Consider the following 22,521-nt stretch of genomic DNA (forward strand, 5'->3'; position numbering starts at 1 on the left):
AATAAATAAACAAAATCTAAAAAAAAAACCCAAACAACAACAACAACAAAACAACCCAATACTAAACCCAATACTAAAAGTTTTGGCTTCCTTATGAGTTTGCTTCCATGCAGCTCCATAGAAGGAAGTGTAGATTTGGAGTGTGATGCAGGAACTATTGATATACCATATATATTTTTTACTTAAATGAAATCCTTGTTTTAAAAAACCTAAATGAGACTACATAGACCATTTGCTAGCCAGATTCCAAAGTGCTTTAGAAATCATACTGGTCTTTCATGCAGGTGATTTGAGGTTAGAGCATTTTTCCTGTTCTAGGAAGAATGGTGAACATGGCATTCAGGCAGGAAGTGTGAATTCACTGAGTACCTTTGGCACTATGACCTGGGAGCCCACATTCCAAACCTGGGTTAACTATTACTATGGCCAAGGACATCAGCTAGATGATGGTGCTAGGGGAAATGGAGAATGGAACAGTCTGCCTATCCTGATTCAGGTGGAGCTTGGTGAGCAACCAGGATACAATCGTAACCTCCTAGGGACCTTGACACAAATGTTTACTATGATTTCTCAGGAAATGGTTAGGAAATGTAATTTTGCTTATATGTACGCAAGAATTTGAGATTGCTCATGGGTCTAAGGTTAGAAACATTGGCAAATCCCATCCAAAGTGCTGACTTGGAGAAATCCACATTTAGAGGTCTAGGAGATACAATGAGACGCTGTGTTTTAAATTCTGGTCACATGTTCAGATTGTGATTATAAAACTGCTCAGGTTGGCCTAATAGAGCCCTGTGAGTAGCCCATCCTGTAGCTCCATGTGCTGAACCATACTGGGTCTTGTTCCCACAGAATGGGTCTGCTCCTACCCCTGGTGCTCTGCACCTTGGCTGCATGCTGCACAGCTAGATCTTTCCCCTTGCTGACCAACAGGCCCTTGTATTTCCTCCCCCGTGCCTGCAATGACTCAGATGTGCTGGCTACAGCGGACTCTGCCCTGCAGGACATCAACAAAGACCGAAAGGATGGCTATGTGCTAAGCCTCAACCGAGTACGTGATGTTCGAGAACACAGACAGGCAAGTAACAGTCCTCTATCTGGGTCAGGTGTTTGTATAAGCTGTGTAGCTTCGCTGGGGGTGCACACCCAGAGACATATGGCAGCAGGTGCTTTCCAAATTGGAAACCTGCTGAGAACTCTGTTCTCCTCTGCTAGGCTGTGCTACATATATGCTCCTACTCTTATAAGGAACAAGTGCTAATGGTGTGCTACTCTGACATTTGTCCACTGCCCCACAGTTTACAAGAAATCATTACAACCATGATAGCCTTTGGCTCTGCCATAAACCAGAGAATTTTTTGACCAGTCTTTAGGGGTTTCTGTTTCATGTGGGATGTGGTGCATTTTTTCACTTCTTCTCACAGGGTGGTCCGGGATCTGTGTTCTATCTCACATTGGATGTGTTAGAGACTGACTGCCATGTGCTCAGCAGGAAGGCGTGGAGGGACTGTAAAGTGAGGCTCCTTCATGAATCGGTAAGTGCTTATTTCCCATGAGCTCTAGGGGAGGAACTAAGTGCTCTCTATCAGCAGAGTGAAGATTGTTCCATGCATGCCATCTTTTAAATGTTTTTCTTTATAATCTCTTGGGCATGGTGCTCATGTGGTTATTCTGATTCTATTAGACAAAACAGTGGACTTTCTGAGTCCCATTGGGGTTATGACCCTAGAATTGAAAAGTTGTCCCCAAATTGTTTCCTGCTCTGCAGACCCTTCTGCAGGCTCCAAGCCTGGTGTTTAAATTGTGAGAAAAAGAGCTGAGCTCTAGGGCTCTGGATATGTGTTTAAGGAAGACTGTGGTAGCAGTAAAAGGAGAGCTTTTTTGTTTTATTTTGCTTTATTCTGTTTTAATGAACACTGATATGAAGTTTGAGGCTAGAGAAAGGAAGGGCTTACAGTATGGGAGATTTCAGAGATCCTGTGGAAGTATTTCCTGGAATCATAAAACCTAAAGGGGCTCAAAATTGGTCCTTTTAAAGATGACCATTGAGTTATTTTCATTAATTTATGTAACAACTTTGAATGCAAGGTTGTGTTTAGAAGTAAACTATTCAATCAAGATAACTTTTCCAATCATTTAATCAGACTTGTGAAACTGCACCTATCTGATTTTCAAGAGGAGTTTCTGAGAGTCCCACTTACCCTGCTGTGAATTATATTTGTTAAAGTGCCACATCCCCTTAAATTATATACTGATTCCAATATGATAGAAGTTTATTTCTTACTCATGTAAACTTCAAAATAGAAATTCCTAATCGAGAGGAGGCTTTCCTTCTAGGGTGACTTGGAGACCCAGGCGGCTTCCACGTTGTGGCTCTAGACTGCCACTGAATTCCTGGCTTCTGTAATCAATATGGTCATCTGCGTCAAGCTATGGAAAGAGAAAGGGCATGGGGGACAGATCACACAGGGGAGATCTTCATGGGCCAGTCCTGGAAGTGATTACAGCCAATTCTGCTCACTTTCTTGTGGTTAGAACTCAGTCATACTCACCTCTCGGGAGGGAGGCTGGGAAATGTAATTTAGCTGTGTCCCAGGAGAAGGTTAAATTGTTCAATGATCAGCTGGCAGTTTCTCACACCCAAAGCCACCAAAATTACATTAAGTTTTTCATTACTCAGAAAATAAAATGTCCAATTTCACTTGGGGGGTATTTAAAAAGTTACAGCTTATTCTATGAAGTCATAAAATATGTTTGTTGGTTCCAGGTTTATGGTGAATGCAAAGTAATATTTTACATTAACTATCCAAAAAGAGTTCTCTATTTACCTGCTTATAACTGTACTCTTCGCCCAGGTAAGTGAACATTCTGGGTTTAAAAAAAATTTTTTTATTTTAATGGTAGATGGAAAAATAGAATTAAACAAGACTATGCCCATAATGTATAGGGTTCTTCTATCCTTATTTCCTATTCATACCAAGGCCAGGTTCTTAATCTATCCAATACTTGCCTCTCTTGTGAAGTTCACCTTAAACTGCTCTTTTCCTGTAATTAGTCTTCCTAAATCATCTGCAATAATTTATTCATGAGTACTGCATTAAATCCTAAATTTTCAGTCTGACATAAATGGCATCATCTCTACCCTGGTCCCCAGGTGGCCTTTCTAGGTATCTCTGATATTATTTCCCTGACTACATCAGCTCTGCACTTCATTCACCTGCATACCTCTCTATTTTCTGAATACATATTGCACTTTACAATCTCTGCATCTTGCTTGTGCCTTTCCCTCTGCTGACGATGCCCTCCCCTGATACCTCCTAGTCTTGGAACTCATATCTATTCTTTAAGGATCATTGTCAATGATGCTTCTTCCACAATGTTCTCTATTCAGGAAATGAACAAGCTCTCCTGTTCTCATTTCTATAAAACTTGAAGCTAACCACTCATGGAGCACAGACTATGTACTGCCTTGATTTTAAGTCTTCTATCTTGTTTCATGTAGAATATTTTATGCCTTCTTTTTTCCAGCTCCAACCCTCCCCCAGTTTCTTTCAAGTAAAAGGAGTCCATAAAATTGTTGAATAAGTGAGTAACTGGACTAAGAATGAGGCTGAAATAAGGACATTTCAAATATGCACGTGCATTCATTCTGGGTCTTTCTTTGGAAAGCAAGTATCCAATGCACAGGAAAATTGGATGTGGCTAGTTGTGTAACTCTTGCGTGCATGTGACTCCCCTGATGGATCTTGTACAATTACAGACTCTAATTCCACAGGTCTGTGGCAGGGCCTGAGAGTCTGCCTTTCTAACAAGCTCCTTTCTAACAAGCTGGTTCCTTTGAGGGATAAGGCAACAGAGCAAATATTTTATTAGCCACAGGTTAAGCTTCCTGGTTATGAAAAGACTTACTTAAGTTAGAGAACAACAACTCATAAAACAGATTAGGACTCAGAAGTCACACATACCAGATGTATGGGAGGTCAGAAAGTAACATGTGGGGATTGTGCTAGGAGTGATAAGCTGTGGATGTCATTTCACATAGCACGCCCAAATACACTCAAATAAACAGACAACTGATCAGTTGTCTTGCTCTGCAATAACAACTTGCAGACAAGTTCCTAGCTTGACTTTCACATTAGTTTTGCCACCCCAGTTCCTCCTAGTTAGGAGACCCTGAGTTTGGTAGACACTACCATTAGAATGATTATTCTATCCAGTCATACAGTGATTTGGCTAATTTTTGTTTTCTGGCTCACTTACATTTTCTAACCAGAGAGAGTGTGCTTCTACCTTTCATATGTCATTCACTCATTCATTCATTCAACAAGCATTTACTAAACACATTGTCTTACGTGTTGGGGACTAAAACATGAATAAGACATATCAATAATAAAATCCCAATCATTTAAGACACTCAGCTGCTTTACAGAGGCAATAATGATAGAAGATATTGAGTTATTAATAGGACAAAATTTTTTTATATCAATATAAACACATATATGTTTTTGACCAAAATTCTTAGCATAATTTTTGTAAGGTGAAAAAAAATTTCTGTTGATTTTTTAAATAAATTAGGAAAAAAATACATGCTAATTGCAGAAAACACTGCTGACAACTAAGTTTCATTCCAGATAATGTCTTTTCACTCCACCCTTGACAAAACTGAGTTTTTTTTAAATGTCTGCTTCTATTGTGGTCATGTGCTTTGTAGGCTTAAAAATTATTATGGCGCTTTATTTTTAAACTGCTCTTTTTGGCATCAATAGTTGCTCGCAGAAAGATTGGCTTTATGTGTCCTGACTGCCCGAGCCCCACTGACTTGTCAAATCCCAGAGTTCTGAAAGCTGTCCATGAGTCTCTTGCAAAATTCAACAACGAGAGCACCTCGAAGCAGTATTCTTTCGTCAAAGTCACCAGGGCTTCTAGCCAGGTGAGGCTGAAATGTCCAGTTACAACAGCAATGTGTTTCATGACTGTTACTATTGATTTCTAAACTGAGAGGAGGATGTTTAGGTATGTCTTTTGATTGGAACCAAAGAGCCTTTCTTCACTCCTTAATTTGGTAGAGCTGATGCACATTGAATTGTGTCTCAGTTTCTGAGTTATTCTTTGGAATTCCCACAATAGTTGTGGGATTTGATTTTACCTCATTGTCTTTACAGCAAAAATGGAAAGGGACTCATAATCTCCTTGGGTTATTCACCTCAGTTCACTATTTACTGCTATATTTTCATATCTGATTGACCATGCATCTCATTTAGGAAGTCAACTTCTGCTCCGTATTAAGGACTGAAGTGGATGTTGAGTTTTACGGGTTAGGGGAAATGAAGGCTCATTTATTTTTGAATTACGTTGCTATCTATCATATAAAGAAAAACTAACCTAAAAACAAATTTGGTTGAAGAAAAATAAGCTCACCCAAGGGAGCCCATTCAAACAATTAAGAAGGAAAGAAAGGTATGCTGATTATATTTTCTAAATGACAAAATCATAATACATGGTTTGATCATGGTAGGAATTACAGGGACAACGGGAGACCTGCAATGACAATGACTATGGTTTCTGTAAAGGTAAATGCTGCCAAACCTTGGTTATTTCTCTACATGGAGAGGTCTTATTTTTGTTTCTCAACTTTTGTCTCATATCAGTGGGTAGTTGGCCCCGCGAACTTTGTGGAATATTTAATCAAAGAATCACCATGTACCAAATCCCAGGCCAGCAGCTGTGCACTTCAGCCCCTTGACTCTGAGGTGAGAATTCCTGAATGTCTTCATAATTCAAGATTTGTGTTCAAATCATCTATATGTACTTATTGAACAGAAATTACATGTGAGCTGTTGTAATGCATGAGAAATTTTCTTCCCCTCAAGGATTGTGCTGGCCCAGATGTACTAGTATTTGTTTGTAAGTGCAGTTTTCATCAGTAATGCCTTTGCAGAAAATGATCCATAGAGGCTATAAAATATATAAACAAATTTCCTCAGTGGTTGGTGATGGTCCTGCTTTTATCTAAACAAATCCAGTTACATTTGGAATACAGCATGGTGTTTCATTCCTTGGACAACCCTTTAAGAAGAACTAAGACAAACAGGGCATCTTTGAAAGAATGCATCCAAAGTGCGGAGGGTGCCTTGAAACCACCTCACACACCCGGTGCGAATGCCAGTTGGCACAATGTGTTGTAACACAACTGGGAAAAATGCATCACAATTCTTTCCTCCCCTCATTTACTTATTTATAATGACCACTTCAGTAAGACATAATTCACACACCATAAAATTCACCTTTTTAAGGTATAAAATTAAGTGGCTTTTTAGTATATTATCAGAGTTGTGCCACGACTATCGGTATCTAATTTTACAATACTTCATCAGCCCCTAAAAAGAACCCCATACTCATTAGCAGTCATTCTACTGGCCTCTTACACAAGCCCCTGGGCACTAGTTCTCTATGTCTTTTCATTTGTTTATAACTTAATTTCTTTCAATAATGTTTTCTAGTTTTAGTGTACAAGACTTTCATTTACTTGTACCTCCTAAATATTTCTTTGATGCTATTATAATCCATTTGTCTTTTTAATTTTATTTTTGGATTGTTCATGGTAAGTTTATAGAAATACAGTTAATTTTTATATATTGGCCTGTATTGTGTAAACTGTCTGAACTTAGTTATTAGTTCTAACAGTTCTCCAGTACATTCCTTAGGATTTTCTGTATACAAGGTCATGTCATCTGCAAATAGTTTACCTCTTCCTTTCCAATCTGTCTCCATTTATTTACCTACCTACCTAATATTCCTGGATAGGCCTTTCAGTGCAATGTTAAAGAGAGGTGAGGAGAACAGACATCCTTATCTTATTCCTGATTTTAAGGAGAAAGCACTCAGTATTTTTATCATTTAACCTGGTGTTAACTGTAGGTTTTTCACAGATGCCCTTTATAAAGTTGAGAAAGTTCCCTTCTATTGTTAGTTTGTTGATTTTTTTTAAAATCAAGAAAGAGTGTTAGAGTTTGTTAAGTACAATTATTGACTTTTGTATGTTAAAACAATCTTGCACTTTGGGGAGAAATCCCAACTGATTGTAGTGTCTAGTCTTTTTTACATGTTGCTGAATTTCTTTTAAAAGAGTTTTTTTTTAAAGAGTTTTTTTAAAAAAAACTCTTTTTAAAAATACTTTTAAAAGAGTATTTTTTTAAAAGAGTTTTCCACTATATTCAGAAGAGATATTGACCTATAGTTTTCTTGTGTTGTCCCTGGCTGATTTTCATATGCATTTAATATTGGCCTCATAGGATGAATTGGGAAATTTCTGTTCCTCTTCTATATTATTTTAGAGGAGTTTGTGAGGGACTCGATGTTCCTTCTTCTTTAAATGTTTGGTAGAATTCACCAATGGAGTCACCTGGGTCTGGGCTCTTCTTTGTAGGAAGTTTTCTTGATTAATATTTTAATCTCTCATTATGTGTATTCAGTTTTTATTTCTTCTTCAGTGATTTTTGGCAGCTTGTGTCTTTCCAGAAATTTGTCCATTTCATCTAAGTTATCTAATTTGCCAGCACACAGTTATTCATAGTGTTCCCTTTTTATTGAATATTGCTGAGAGATTAGAAGTAATGTCCCTTCTTTAATTCTAATTTTAGTATTTTGAGTCATTTTTTTCTAGGACAATCTAATTAGAGCTTGGTTAATTTTATTGCTCTTTTCAAAGAACTACCTTTTGGTTTTGTTTATTTTCTTTGTTCTTTTTTTTCTCTCTGCTCTTCATTTCTGCCTTTCTTAGGCTTGCTTTGGGCTTAGTTTGCTCTTCTTTTTCTTATTCTGTAAGGTAGAGGTTAGGTTATTGATTTGCAATCTTTTTTCTTGTCAACAATTTGTAGACCATAACTGTTGCGGGACAGGAACTGGGCGTAGGGTTGTTCTGCCTTGGGCAGTCCTGTAGGATGTGAGTTCCTGGCTTTGTGCAGGAAAGACTTCACAACATGAGTTCAAATGATTTTGAGAGTACACCAGTCCAGGTGATTTTAAGGGTACATTTATTAGCTGGGGACAGTGAAACAAGGAAGGGCTTAGGATGGAAGAAGCAACTTACTAAACTAATGAACAAAACAGAAGGAGAAGCCCAGATACATGGAACAGACTGACAGTTGTTGCAGGGGAGATGAGGCCGGGGGTCGGGGACTGGATTAAAGAAGGTGAAAGGATTAGCGAAGAACCTAAGTGCAGGATCCATATATACACACACACACACAGTGATACAGGGATTTCCTGAGGGAAGAGGGTGGGGGCTGGGTGGAGGTGGGCTCGGGGAGGGAAGACAGAGACAAATCTAATAGCGTAGACAATAAAAAGACAATTTTTAAAAATTTCAAATAAAAGAAAAACTTCATTACGTACGTGCACTCCTTGAAGAGAGAGGGAGAGAAAAAAAAGAAGCAACAGGAGAGAGCCTAAGCAGGACTGCTTTGGCTCTCTAGTAATGTTTTAAGAAAGAAGTGAGCCAAGGAGGATCTGCTTTGGCCCACTGGGATGTCAGAGAAAAAGGTCCTAGGAGACAGGTTCAGGGGGTTGGCCTGGCACGAGCTGCATCTGCCCATTGCTCCCTTGATTGCAAATCTCATGGGACCCTTAGAATTTAGGAGATACATGTACACCTGTGGGGGAAGAAAGGCAGGGGTATGCTCTTGAGAGGGAGAGTGCTGATTTGTAATCTCTTCTCTTTTTAACATAAGCATTTACATCTATAAATTTTCTTCTGAGCAATTCTTTAGCTGCACCTCAGTAAGTGGTACATATTGTGTCTTTGTTCCCATACATCTCAAAGTATTTTCCAATTTTCCTTGTGATATCTTCTTTGACCTACTGGCTTTCTATGAGTATATTACTTAATTTCCACATATTTGTGAAATTCCCCAATTTTCTCCCACTCTTCTATTTCTAAAATCATTTCATTGTGGTTAGAGAATGTACTTTGAATGATCTCAATGCTTACATTTATTAAAGTTTATTTTATAGTCTAACATAAGATAGATACCTTGGTGAATGTTTTGTGTGCATGAGAAGAATGTGTATGCTGCTGCTGTTAGGTGAAGCACTAAGTGGTTGTCAGGTTCATTTGATTTAGAGTGTGGTGCAAGACTTCTGTTTCTTTGTTATAGTGTTCTGCATAGTTGTTATATCCATTATTGAAAATGAGGTTTCCACCTATTATTGTTGAATTTTCTATACCTTCCTTGAATTCTGTCAGCTTAGTTTACTAACATAATTTGTGTTCTGTTGTTAGTTCATATATATGTATAGGTGTTGTAATTGACCCTTTTATCCTTATAAAATGTTTTTCCTTGCTGTGGTTGGGTGGCTTAATTGGTTGGGCCATTGTTCCATACATCAAAAAGTTGCAGATTTAATCCTCAGTGAGGACACCTACCTAGTTTGTGGGTTTGACCCTGGTCAGGGTGCGTACAGGGGGCAGATGATTGATATTCTTCTCTCTCATTGATGTTTCCCTCTCTCTCTCCCCCTGCCTCCCACTCTCCTATAATCAATAAACATATCCTCAGATGAGGAATTAAAAAATGTTTTTTCTTCTCCCTAGTAACAATGTTTGTCTTAAAATCAATTTTGTCTAATATTTGTATAGCCATTCCAGCCCTCTTTTTATTAATGTTTACATTGTAATTTTTTCCATCTCTTTGCTTTCAACCTATGTATGTCTTTGGACATAAAGTGTGTCCATCAAAGAGTTTTGTAACCAGTCAATTGAATAGTCTCAATTTTTTCAGGGAATAATTGGGAAAACATCTTCATCCTATTCTGCAGGGTCTTTCTTTCTCATTTGTCAATGACATCTTGGGCACATCCCTTAGCTTTCTGGTTATTTTCAGCAAGAGAAACAATTCCACTTAGATAATTAAGGTACACTCTCAGGTATGAAAAAATTCTGTTCAGTCAATTCTGAAACAAAATTCTTACCTTATATTCAATGCAAAGCTTTCCATTTCTGTAGCTCAAGCCTGACCCAGAGCTTAAGACCTGATGTGAGGAAGGGATCAAGGTCTGTTCTTTCATCCTCTCTACCTCTCCTGCAAACTTTGGCTTAATTCTGAATCTTCCAAGTGGTAAGAAGAATGAGAGGGGATTAGAGAAAAGAATACAGTCTTTTCCCATAACTAAACCTGCAGTTGTAGTTTTCTCTTGGTCTACAGCAGTCCTCTCTGAAACAAGCTTTAGTGCTGGTTCTCTCAGGTGGTACAGGCATGAGTCCCTCCAGAGGTCTTTTCCTGGTAGGATGATGTGGTCCCCAGCTGATTCCCTGGAACCACCCTTTCTCAGATTCAGTCTCCACATATTTTTACTATTAAATGCTTTGTATCTGAAAGTCCCTTTGTGTGGGCACATTCAAAAGAATACTACCTATGACATTCGCTTGTCCCATGGAACCCTTACACATTTGTACTATGCAAGACGGTAGAGACAGGCTTCCTTTGCTGCCTTTTCTCCTTCCTATAATAGGCCATTTCATCCAAGATCCTGCTCTTAGAATGCTCTGAGAGAAAAAGCACATCCAACCTCCACAGCCCATATGCCCATAAAACCTAGGATTCACATGTCAAGCATGCCCTCTACTCCCTTTTTGTGGTCCACTCTAGTTTCAGCACCAGGTAGGCCTATGAATTATGGTAGCTCAGCAAATCCTAGCCTGAGTAGGAGGGGCCAGGCTCTGCTTGGTACCAGGACCTGCAGCTTCTCCCGAAGGTTCTCCGAGAGTCCTTTCCCTGGGTGATTTGGTGATGAAGAGAAGGGAAAGACTGAAGCACCAACCCCAAGAATTTCCTACATTAGTGAATTTTTCCCACTTTCAAAAGTGTCTCATTTTCTCTTCATATAAAAGTCTGGAGATACGTGATAGAATAATATTCAGGCAATATGTTTAGACACATTTTAATAAATTCTATGTGAATACTGTATTCTTAAAATTTTTCAAAATTGAGGCAATATTTTATCATAATACTCTATTTACACTAAAAAATGTATGTACTCTAAGACTTTAAAATTTCTCTTCAAATAATTTACCCTAAGGAGTTAACTGGGGATATATGAAAAGATATAACTTAATGTTTAAACAAAACAAATGAGATGCAATCTAGCATCTAAAATAAGAGAACTTGTTAAATAACACAGAATGATATTAGGTAGCCATTGTACAGATCATAGAAGACTATTCAGTGACATAAAAGGATTTTTACAATATACTGTTAGATGAAAAAAGAGAGTTATAAAATAATATATATAGTGTAATTCTATTTCTTAAAAGAAGAAATATATATGCATAGGAAAAAAAGATTAGAAGAAAACAAATAATTGCAGAAAAGTTGTACCTTCCATGTAACTACAGGTCTTTTTTATTTTTTTTCTGTTTATACATATTCTAAATAACTATTACATTCATAACAATAAAACAAAATTATTTTATTTTTAAAGAAAGAGAAGTTGAAGGAGCTGAGAGTAGTATTGTCTGATAAAAGTAAACTCAGGTGGACTGTACGTAAAGGGCTGCTATACATGAGAGTTGAGAACAAGTTTTTTAATTGACCCAAGAAAAGAAGTAAGGCAAAAGGTAGATACATTCTATAGCAACAAAATTTCATTCCGTACAAAGAATTTTCTAATAGAGTCTGTTGCTCAAAAAGTCCTGAGTTTCCCATTAATGGAGGCAAATTAGTCTTGTTCGGGTGGTTACTTATAGGAGTAACCTAGAGAGAATTGGCTCAGAGCCTGCCTCTTGCATGGTAGTAGCATAAAAATGTTGCCTGGCTGTGTGTCCACAGAAGCAAAAAAACAAGCTGATTTCTGTTTATGATCATTGATAATTGTAAAACTCAAACAACATTGTATCTTCTCTCCTTTTTTTTTTTTTTTTTTTTTTTTTAGCCTGTTGGTCTTTGCCAAGGTTCACTGACTGAAAGTGCCTTAAAGAAGTATGTCTCCGTGACTTGTGTCTTCTTTGAATCACAGGTACTTTTTATTTTCATTATTTGCCTTCCTGGGGTTGCAGGGAAGGTTATCTATATTTTAGCAGATTATCTATAATTTAGCTGTCCCTACCCCAACCTCTCCTTTTATTTCCCTGAGATCAATGATCACCACTTTATTCAGGTTGCCCTGAGTTCATACGCATAGGATAGTTGGTTAAAAACTTGTCACTCTTTATTTTAGTTGTAATATGCTCCTGCAGAATAAATAAAACTCCCTCAGAAGTAGGGACTAGTAGCTTTGATGGCTTAGTCCTATGAGACATTAAATTCAGTGTCCTAAAGACCCTAATATTGAACTGTAAGAAGTTATTTCCATGGAAATATCCAGTCCCTTTCTAGAAGTATTTATTGAGCACTTACTATGAGGCAGCTTGGTATATTTGAAAGGGTGGTTGAGACAGACCACCTGGGTTCCAGTCCTGCTCTGCTACCTGTGAGCTATGTGATTTGAGCAAATACCTTTCTGAATCATGGTTGCCTCATAGATGAATGGGATCATAGTGCCTACCTCATTTAGTTCTCTGTGAGAAGCAAGTGAGAAGACCTGGATAAGGATACTGTATTGGACCTGGCACAGAATAAACAATTAGTAAAAGGTGGCTGTTGCTGCCACTGCTAGGAGCATGGAGCTGGCTCACTGGGGACTTTGAATAAGCCATTTACTTTCTTTGGATCATGGCTCCGTTTCAGATTTGTGAGACTTGCAATCAAGCTTCTACACGCCTTGGTCCCCCCTGGCCCTTACCTGTTTTGCTTCATAACCCTTTAACCAGAGGCCCACCCCTCTAGCTGGTCTCCCTTTGAAACACCCCATTGGAAAGGCACAGGAAGCCTTAGCCTGGTACCAGGCACAGCAGAGATTTCCTTGGCGGACATCCCCCTTATTGAAAGTGTTCTTATTTCAGGCTCCCACCACTCGGGGCGAGACTTCTACTGCTAGCCAGGGACCTGAGAACTTCCCCAAGGTGGAAAAGGCCCAGGAGAAAAATGCAGAACCCACTCTCTCACCCTCCAGAGCTGTGCCACGAGGGTCTGTCCAGTACCTTCCTGAACTGGATGATGAGGAGCCTGAAGATCCCCAGGCCAATGGGACTGCTGAGGCCTTCCCTGTGCAGCTGGATCTAACCACGAATCCCCAGGGAGAAACTCTCAATGTCTCCTTCCTCTTCCTGGACCCTATGAGTGAGAATCCGGTTGTCCTGCCTTTCCCCAAAAAAGAACATCACTCTGCTGCGTGTCCAGGACCGGCCCAACAGGCCAACCCGCTTGTTCTCCCACCATGAGAACCACATAGAGAGTTCCGTGCAGATGCGGCACCGTGCAGGAGATGAAAGGTAGTACAGAGGGGAGACAGAGAGACAAAGGGTTTGAACATAGACAGTGGCTAATAAAGTGTGTCTTTTTGACTCTTCTCGGTCTCATCCTTTTGGCTGGAAGTGGAAATGAGACTAAAGCCTCCACTTGTACACTGAGCTGCATTCCTCCTAAACCATCCAAGATATCATTCTGTGGATAGATGCTTTTTATGTATTCCACCTTTCCCTTTGTAATGATTATGGACTTTTACCTAAGTGTCTCTGATGTAGGACCTGCCATACTTAGGAATTCCCTCCTTTTGGGGAAAGAGCATACTGCGATTCTTTGGATCAAAATGAGGTGACAATTGAAGGATTCCCAGAGACTGAGTTTCATCACAGAATTTCACGCTCTCTTTATTTCATAATTAGTTTAACATCAACTATTGGTCAGATATTGTCTGCACAGCCTTCAGCCTGAAGGTGGAATTTTTTTTCCTTACCTGTCTGAATAGTCTCCAAGCCCAAAACTCAGTGAAGTCACTTAGCAATGGCGTATATGGGAGAGACAGTAGCCTGTGGCTTGTGGTTGGGCCTGGGGAGAACCAGATATCGCTCCAAGTTTGGGAGCTCTCTGACTTATTTAATAGTTTTGCTCAGAGAAGAAATTAAGAGACCAGAAAACATTCACTCCCAATTTTTTCACTTAAAAAAGAAAACAAATATATATGTCTATAACATGTAATATTATATACATGTACCTATAACATGTAATATTATATACATGTATATTTTGTTTACCTACATACAGACACACAAATATATGTAATATGTAGAGATATGCACACACATATATCTTTTGAACTATGAGAGGTGTTATGGGCTGAACTGTGACCTCTAAAATTCATATACTGAAATCCTAACCCTCGATACCTCAGAATGTGACTGTAATTGGATATGAAATCTTTAAAGAGGTAATTAAGTAAAATGAAGTCATTAGAGAGGAACCTAATCCAATATAACTGGCGTATTTATAAGGAGAGGTGATTAGGACATAGAGGAGCACAGAGGGAAGACCATGTGGGGACACAGAGAGAAGGTGGCCATCTACAAGCTGAGGAGAGAAGCCTCAGAAGAAACCAACCCTGTGACACCTTGGTTTCAAACTTGTAACCTCTGGCATTGTGAGAAAATTAATTTCTGTTGTTTGGGCCACCCCATTTGTAGTACTTTTTTATGGCAGCCCTAGCAAAATAATACAACAGGGAATTTGCAGATATGACTATTGTCCTCTGTTCTGGCAGATGTTTCTTAGAAGAGGCACAGAAGCTTTGGCATAATTTGCTTAAGAGCAGTAGGCGATATTCACACTCAATTACTCTTCTCTGCTTCCTATAAGAAGGAAAAATAAGAGGGTGTCAGGTGGAGTTTTAAACCCTGTTTATTTCTTTTCAGACACTGTTTCAATCAGTGTCTGAAAAGAAATAAAATTTTTCTCAGATAATTGAACTGAAGAAACCTCCACAAAGGGAATGAAACCTTATGGGACAAGTTAAGGGAACAACAAGGGATGCTGAGACACCTGCAAAAGAGCAACAGTGGGAGGCCTTGGTCACTCTAGGCCTGAGAAAGCTGGAGGCAGTGTGGCCCTCCCCAAGCCCAGGGGGAGCTGCAGCTGTTGGAGGAGGGGCCCCTGGCAGGAACAGCCCTGGAAAGGGAGGGAACCACCGTCAAAACCTACTGCTGAAGTGGGCAAGAGCAGGGAACAAACACCCTGACCTCTGCCTCTTCCCTCTGATATCCTCCTTCCATTGGATTTTTGACCGCAATAGTCAACGAGTCTGCAGGGGAGCCTGGGCCACTCAATCCACAGGAGTCAGCCTCCTGCAAAGACAAAGAATGGACCTGGGGGCAAGCAGAGGAAAACTGCTGCCGGCCCTACACAGAATTTCCCAAAGGCGTACTATAATCCTCTTGCGTGCTTTTTTTCAGTAAAAATGGATGTGCAAGGACCCTGGACTTTGTGTCCCTCCCTTTGTGCCCCTCGTTGGATGGATGAGGGCACCATCAACAGAGAGGATGCAGGAAAAGTAGGTTTGACTGAGGAGTTGCTGAGATGACTTTCTTAAATTCACGGGGAGCATTATTGCTGACACCCTCTTTCAATCATCTGACAATGCTGACTTTGCTCTTTCTTTAAATTTTCTCAAGTAGCCTTTGTCCTATGTCCTCCAGGTCCTCCTCCTTCCCTTCTGACAACTTCTCCTAAGGCATTTAGATTCCTCTTTGGCTCATCTCTTAGATGCTGTCTCTCTAGTTTTTGATTCTTGATCTTTTTTTTTTTATTCTGCAAACTTCATGCAGGCAGGCCATTCCAATAGTCTCGTCAATAGTCCCAAAATGCTGCAATCAATTATTCAAGGCCCTTGTATTTAAATAATCAGTGCTTTGCAAATTGCTGATTTAATCTTCTATGCTAGAACTTCAAGATTTGGGCATTTCTTGTTATGTGGTATTAAGAGTTCTTTCTGATGAATCTTTAAAAGTAACTTCTTTAGCAATAAGAAAATGAGTGACTCAATTAAAAATGAGCAAAAAATTTAAAAAGATGCCTCATAAAAAAAGATGTATGAAGGCAAATAAACATAGAAAAAGATGCTCAATATCATATGTTATTAGGGAGTTGAAAATTAAAACAATGATGAGATACCATTATTAATCTATTAGAATGGGCAAAATCTGGAACACTAACAACACCAAATGATGGCCAGAATGTAGAGCAACAGAAACTCATTCATTGTTGTTGGGAATGCAGAATGGTACAGCCACTATGAAAGACAACTTGGCAGTTCTTACAAAACTAAACATACTCTTTCCATACAATCCAGCAATTGTGCTTCTTAATATTTATCCAGATGAGTTTAAAAGTTATGTCCACATAATAACTTGAACATGGATGTTTATGGCAGCTCTGCTAATAATTCCAAAACTTGGAAGCAACCTAAATGCCTTTCAGAAGTTGAATGGATAAACTGTGGTACATACAGGCAATGGAATATTATTCAGTGCTTAAAAGAAATGAGCTATGAAGTCATGAAAAGTTATGAAAGAAACTTAAAGGCATATTATTAGTGAAAGAATCAAATTTGAAAAGGTGACTTATCCTACAATTTCAACAACATGATATTTTGGAAAAGGCAAAACTACAGAAACATAAAAAAGACCAGTGGGTTGGTGGTAGAGGAGTATAAATAGGCAGAGCACAGAGTATTTTAGGGAAGCGGGACAGTTGTGTGACACTATAGTGGTGGATACAGGACATTACACATTTGTCTGAACCCACAGAATATACGACATCAAGAATGAGTCTTTATATTAACTATGGGCATTGGGTGATAATGATGTCAATGTAGGCTCATTAATAATAAGAAAATATACCACTCTAGTAAGAATATTGATAGTGGAGAAGCCTGTATGGGGAGACTGAGCAGGGAGTATATTGAAATCTTTTTTATTAAGTGCCTTTACAAAAAGCTGGATATTATAAAATTCTGTAAGTCTATTCAGTGATCCCCAAAGAAACCAGAAATTTGTAAGGATGTACATATTAGCATTATTTATAAGAATAAGAACAAATAATTGGAAACAACATACATGGCCCAATATTAACATATTATAAGCATATATGACATACAACATGATCTTTGAAAATAATCTTTCTGAATAATATTTAATGATTTGGGAAGGTCCTCATGGTATAGCCTTAAGGGAAAATACAATGTTTAAACTATATATAACAAGAATTTGTTAAAAGCATTTTCTTTGGGAAAGGGATGGAAGAATGAGGGATAGGAGAGGAAGATTTAATTTTTACTTTACACATTCTGTAATATTCTGTGTTTTTTAACTTTGTGCAAAGTTATATTTATAACTGAAATTATATAATTAAAATAACTCAAATTTAAAAACTAAAATCTTATTTAAAAAAATCCCAAAACAACATTTATAAAGCTTATGTGGCTTCTAGCAATATCCGTCAAATAAAGGTTGTAAGTAAACATTCAGTCACAGTGAAGGAAAAAATACCTGTATATACAGAATAATCCCAATAATGTAAAACACATGCTATAGGTATTCAAATAGAAATGTCTATGACAAAATATATAATTGTTAAGGATTTTTCTCATAGTCATAGAATTAAAGGTAAGTTTTTCTTTATACTTTTTGTATTTTCCACATTCATGAAGCTTATATGGCTTCTAGTTCCCCTCAAAAATCAAGATTATAAGTAAACATGCAACCACAGTAGAGGGGAAAAAAAGCTTTAAAGAATAAAAATTGTGTTAATTGGCTTTTTCTGATCCTATAGTCAGGATATCCAGAAAGAATCTGAATGCCAGAATGAAGACGTGAAGGTGAAGATCTATCTACCCCCATCTTTCCTCATAACAGTCTTGTGAAAAGTCACCATTCCCATCTCCATTCCACATCTGAGGCCATTCCCTGGCTCAGGGCTGTCAGAAAGCTTTCCCAAAGCCAGTGAGAAGCTGCACCAAAGCTAAGTGTCAATTCCTAGATCAGACAGCTCCCCAGGACAGACCCTCTCTCCTACTCACCATCATTCTGTCTCCTCAATCGGCTCCCTGAGATGTCTCATCTGAAGCTACCCCAGTTACTGGAATGGCATTGCTAGCCTTGTTTCTCTATGTGGTATTCAATAAAGCAAGGAATTCAATCTCAAACACAATTCAAAAAGTGTTTCTTCCACTATTAGCACTCGCTAAACTAATCTATGGCTCTGGGAAGTGAAATCTGACTTTCATGTATCCTGCTCTTTCCCTCTAGCTCCTACCCAGGGCCCCAGTTCTCAAGCTTTACTGCACATTGGAATCATCTGGCAATTTAAAAACTACCAATATATGGGTCCACCCTCAGAGGTCCTGGTTTAATTGCCTTGGTGGAGAGGCCTGAACATGATTTTTCAAAGCTTCTCAGGTAGTTCTAGTATGAAGCCAAGGCTGAGAACTATTGCTGTCAACATTTACTGACACTCACCACAGAGAAGAAAGCAGGAGGGAGATGATGTTTGAGTGACTGGTAGTGGGAAGAGAACCTGGGCTGATTCCCTCTGGTCCTTTCTGATGCTGCTGGGTTCTCCTGCTATGAAAGGTCCATTCAGGTATATTGGTTTCTTTGGAGGAATAGGGCTGAGGGATCAGCTTAATCCCAGCTCTGTCCCCTGATGCTGAGCTCCTCCCCAGTGGTGTAGTCTCTCTAATCCCTTCTCTGGGATGCATAGGTATCAAAGGGCTTGACTTCTACCCTCATCATGGTTCTCTTCCATATGAATCAACATTTTTTGGCACACTTTAAAGGCCATGTAAAACTGGAAAGATATGGGGTGTCCCCTACCTCTTCTCAGGCATAATAACAACAACAAAAACAACAATAATAATAAATAGCATCATTTACTCAGCACCTGAATTTGTGCCAAGAATTGTATTGGTTACATTGTGTTTTCTTATTTAATTATCATACAATCCTGCCAAGAGGTATTAATCCCCATTTTATATATGAGGAAATTAAGACTCAAATTTCAGGAGGATCAAGATGGCGGAGGAGTGAGTGGAAGCCACACTGACTTTCTCCCAGGACCAACCTGGAATTACAACTAAATTGGGGAGAAATCACCTAGAACAAACTACTGAACAAGAGTGAGAGAGGAGCTTTGTAACCTCGGAGACAGAAGAATCGGCTTTAGTGCAATCTAACTTACTGGTAAGGAGAGAGGTACAGACATGATAAGGCGGGTGGAGTGCCCACAGGGCGGCAGCACCAAAAGGATATTGAAACAGCCAGTTGGATCCCCCTGAGAAGAGCGGGGTTTAAACCAAAAGCGGGGATCTCTAGCCCACAGCACCAGAGCCCAAAAAGTACACAGAAAACAGCCAGCTGCAAAAAGTGGCAGGGTTGCTCTCTGCCAGAGACAGGTGGCTGGAGATGCAAAGAACTGTTTAAAGGGCCAACGCACACATTTTATTTGCAGACACTTGCCCTGGTCTCTGTCAAAGGTTGGGGAGAATGGGCTAGAGATGCCTGAGGAAAAACTGGGGAAGGAGGCTTTGGGGAGAGAACTGAGAGTAGCCAGCAAGATCCCAGTGCAGACTCCTCCCCCACATGGCAGCAGCGGGAGAGGACCCAACAACCCCGCCCCCAGAAGGGACTCTGCCCTGCCTTGAGCTGTCTAAGGCAGCCTGCTGAGGGCAGAGTGAATAGATTGAGACAGCCACAAACAGTAGATTACTGGAAGTCTCGAACAGACTGGCTAAGGTCAGACAGGGACGACATCTGACATCATCAGAGGCAGATCCAGAAAGTAAAAACAGTGGTATCCAACCATAGAAGTTCACACCACAAAGTCAGGAAATCAAGACAGAGCAACTGAAGAATCAGAAACAAAAGAGAAGAGTCTCACAAATAATGGGAAGGCAAAGAAATACACCCCACTTGAAGGGAAAGGAGCAATCCCCAGAAAGAGAAGGCGGTGAAATAGAGGCAAATAAACTATTAGATATTGAGTTCCAAACAACAGTTCTAAGGAAGTTCAATGAGCTCAGTGAGCTCAGAGAGAATTACCAAAAACTACAGGGAAACTAGGAGGAACTTAACGTCAGCATGAAAAAGGACATAGAAACTATCAAGAAGAGACAAGAGGAAATGAAAAATACAATTTCTGAATTGAAGAACACAGTAGAAGGAATCAGAAGCAGGCTAGATGAAGCTGAGGACTGAATCAGCAAGCTGGAGGACAAGGTAGAAAAAAGCTTCTAGAAAGAGCAAGAAAATGAAAAAAGACTCAAAAAGAATGAAGAGGCATTGAGGGAAATGCAAGACAGCCTGAAATGTAATAATATCCGTATAATAGGGATACGAGAAGGAGAAAGGATGAGGAAGGGATAGAGAACCTGTTTGAAAAAGTCATGATGGAAAACTTCCCTAATTGGAGGAGAGAAAAAGTCACACAAATCCAGGAAGCACAGAGGGTCCCATCCAAGAGGAGCCCAATGAGGCCCACTCCAAGACACATTATCATTAAAATGGCAAATATCAAAGACAGAGAATCCTAAAACAAACAAGGGAGAAAGAGGTAGTAACATATAAGGGAGCCCCAATACGGCTAGCAGCTGACTTCTCAACAGAAACCCTGCAAGCCAGAAGGGACTGGCAAGAAATGTTCCAAGGAATGAAAAGCAAAGGCCTGCAATCAAGACTGCTCTACCCAGCAAGGCTCTCAATTAAAATGAAAGGTGAAATAAGGAGTTTCCCAGACAAAAGAAGGCTAAAAGACTACACCTCCACCAAACCAGCACTGCAAAATATGCTAAAGGGACTGCTTTAAGATGAAGAAAAGTTTCTATGACTACCCAGTTCCTTTCGGAGTTGCCAATATTTGATAGTACCAGTATTTTTAACACTCATTAATCTGATTGTGACAATGATGTTATTTTAATTATTCTTTTACTATTTGTTGAAACTAAACCTGTTTTAGTATACTTCTTGCCTATTTCTATTATTTTAAAAAAAAAAGCTTTAAATGACTTTTTGGTATTCTTTTGATCCATTTATTGATTAAAGGTTTGTAGAACTTTTTTCCCTAAAAAAAACAAACCTATTAAACATGATTTAGATGTGTTGCAACTACTTTCCTATTCTATTCCTTGTCCTTTAACTTTTTTATATGTATATTATTATATAGTTAAATGTTTAATATAGTAATATTGTCAATATTTACTTTATAACTTCCAGGTTTGAATATTTTACTTCAGGTCATAAAAAATATTAGTTCTATTTTCTTCTAAAACTCTTTAGATTCTACATATTGATTTTTAATTCACCTGAATATTTCTTGTATAATGTGTGAAATAGGGCTGTATATTTGTTTTATTCCAAGTAATAGTGGTCCATGCACCTTATTTGTTGAATAAGTCTTATTTTACCCATTGATTTGATATATCAACTTAATCATATATTATATTGTTAGATATAGACTTTTGTCTCTAGAATGCTCATTATATTTCATTGATCTACCTTATTATTCTTTCTGTGCTGATGTCATGTTAGTTTAATTGCTGAGACTTTATAATGGTCTGAAATTTTAAAAATATTTTATAATTAACTTTGACATCTAAAAAATAAATAAAATCAATCTGCATTTAAGAAAGAAAGAGAGAGAGATGGAACTCCTACCTTTTGCGACAACATGGATGGAACTGGAGAATATTAAGCTAAGTGAAATAAGCCAGTTGATGAAAGACAAATACCATATGATCTCACCTATAAGTGGACTCTATTCAACAAAATAAACTAATGAACAAAATAAACCACAGGCACAGAAACATGAAGCAGACTGAAAGTGACCAGAGGAGATGGGGAAAGAGGACAATGGTGGAAAGAAGGGGAAGGGACTAGACAAAGAACATGTATGAATGACCCATGGACATGGACAGCAGAGTGGGAATTGACTGTGGGATTGAAGGGTGGGAGTGGGATGGGTGGAGGGGGGTAAAGGGGGAAAAATTGAGACAACTGTAATAGAATAAATATGATTTATAAATTAAAAAATAAATTTAAAAAATGACATCAGTTAATATGGGGAAAAAAAAAGAAATTTCATAGCTTACCTAGTACCACACAGCAGAGAATAACAATGTAGAGTTGAAATTAAGGTCTGACTTCAATAAAACAGCCTCTTAGTCATTCTATTCTATCTGAACTCAGTTCCTTTTTGGCGTTAACCACCTGACCAGGGGTATCCAATCCACGGCCCACAGGCTGCATATATGTAGCCCAGGATGGCTATGAATGCAGCCCAACACAAAATTGTAAAGCTACTTAAAATATTATGAGATTCTTTTATTTTTATTACTGTTTGTGTATTTAATGTGTGGCCCAAGATAACTCTTCTCCTTCTAGTATGGCCCAGAGATACCAAAAGCTTGGACACCCCTGGACCCCCCACCCCTTAAATAATACAGCTGCTTTCTACTAAAGACTTCTAGAACTATAATCCAAAGAGGGGACTGATGGTGGCAACTTCTGGCTGAGACAGGCAGGCAGATGGAGGAAAATTACTTTACTCCTAACCCTACCCCCTACACCAACGAGGCAGTGCTTATGGTCAAAACATGCTTCGG

General features: G+C 38.8%; 1 protein-coding gene and 1 long non-coding RNA gene across 2 annotated transcripts; one reads left to right on the forward strand and one right to left on the reverse strand.

Annotated features, from left to right (window-relative positions):
• The first annotated feature begins 738 nt into the window (after positions 1-738).
• FETUB (fetuin B) lies at positions 739-13,443 on the forward strand. Its single transcript, XM_054585085.1, has 7 exons — positions 739-1,078; positions 1,425-1,535; positions 2,768-2,855; positions 4,767-4,930; positions 5,649-5,750; positions 11,929-12,012; positions 12,938-13,443. The coding sequence occupies exons 1-7, from the start codon at positions 854-856 to the stop codon at positions 13,313-13,315; spliced, it is 1,152 nt and encodes a 383-aa protein (XP_054441060.1). The 5' UTR covers positions 739-853; the 3' UTR covers positions 13,316-13,443.
• Positions 13,444-13,516: 73 nt separating this feature from the next.
• On the reverse strand, positions 13,517-22,488 carry LOC129079860 (uncharacterized). The gene is made up of 3 exons (XR_008530110.1): positions 22,009-22,488; positions 15,107-15,211; positions 13,517-14,719 (listed from the first exon to the last, which is right to left on the reverse strand). It is a non-coding gene; the product is annotated as an uncharacterized LOC129079860 (long non-coding RNA).
• Positions 22,489-22,521: the final 33 nt, after the last annotated feature.

Source organism: Pteronotus mesoamericanus, unplaced genomic scaffold (genome assembly GCF_021234165.1).
Source record: "Pteronotus mesoamericanus isolate MK-2021 breed Mesoamerican mustached bat unplaced genomic scaffold, CSHL_Meso_final contig_82, whole genome shotgun sequence".
In the NCBI taxonomy this organism is placed as follows: Eukaryota; Metazoa; Chordata; class Mammalia; order Chiroptera; family Mormoopidae; genus Pteronotus; species Pteronotus mesoamericanus.

What these genes read in the sequence shown, in the direction of transcription:
- FETUB (XM_054585085.1), top strand. Translation starts at nt 854, where the DNA reads ATGGGTCTGCTCCTACCCCTGGTGCTCTGCACCTTGGCTGCATGCTGC. An exon ending in TGAGGCTCCTTCATGAATCG is followed by an intron (nt 1,536 to 2,767) that starts GTAAGTGCTTAT and finishes TGTTGGTTCCAG; the next exon opens with GTTTATGGTGAATGCAAAGT. An exon ending in GTGTCTTCTTTGAATCACAG is followed by an intron (nt 12,013 to 12,937) that starts GTACTTTTTATT and finishes TTCTTATTTCAG; the next exon opens with GCTCCCACCACTCGGGGCGA.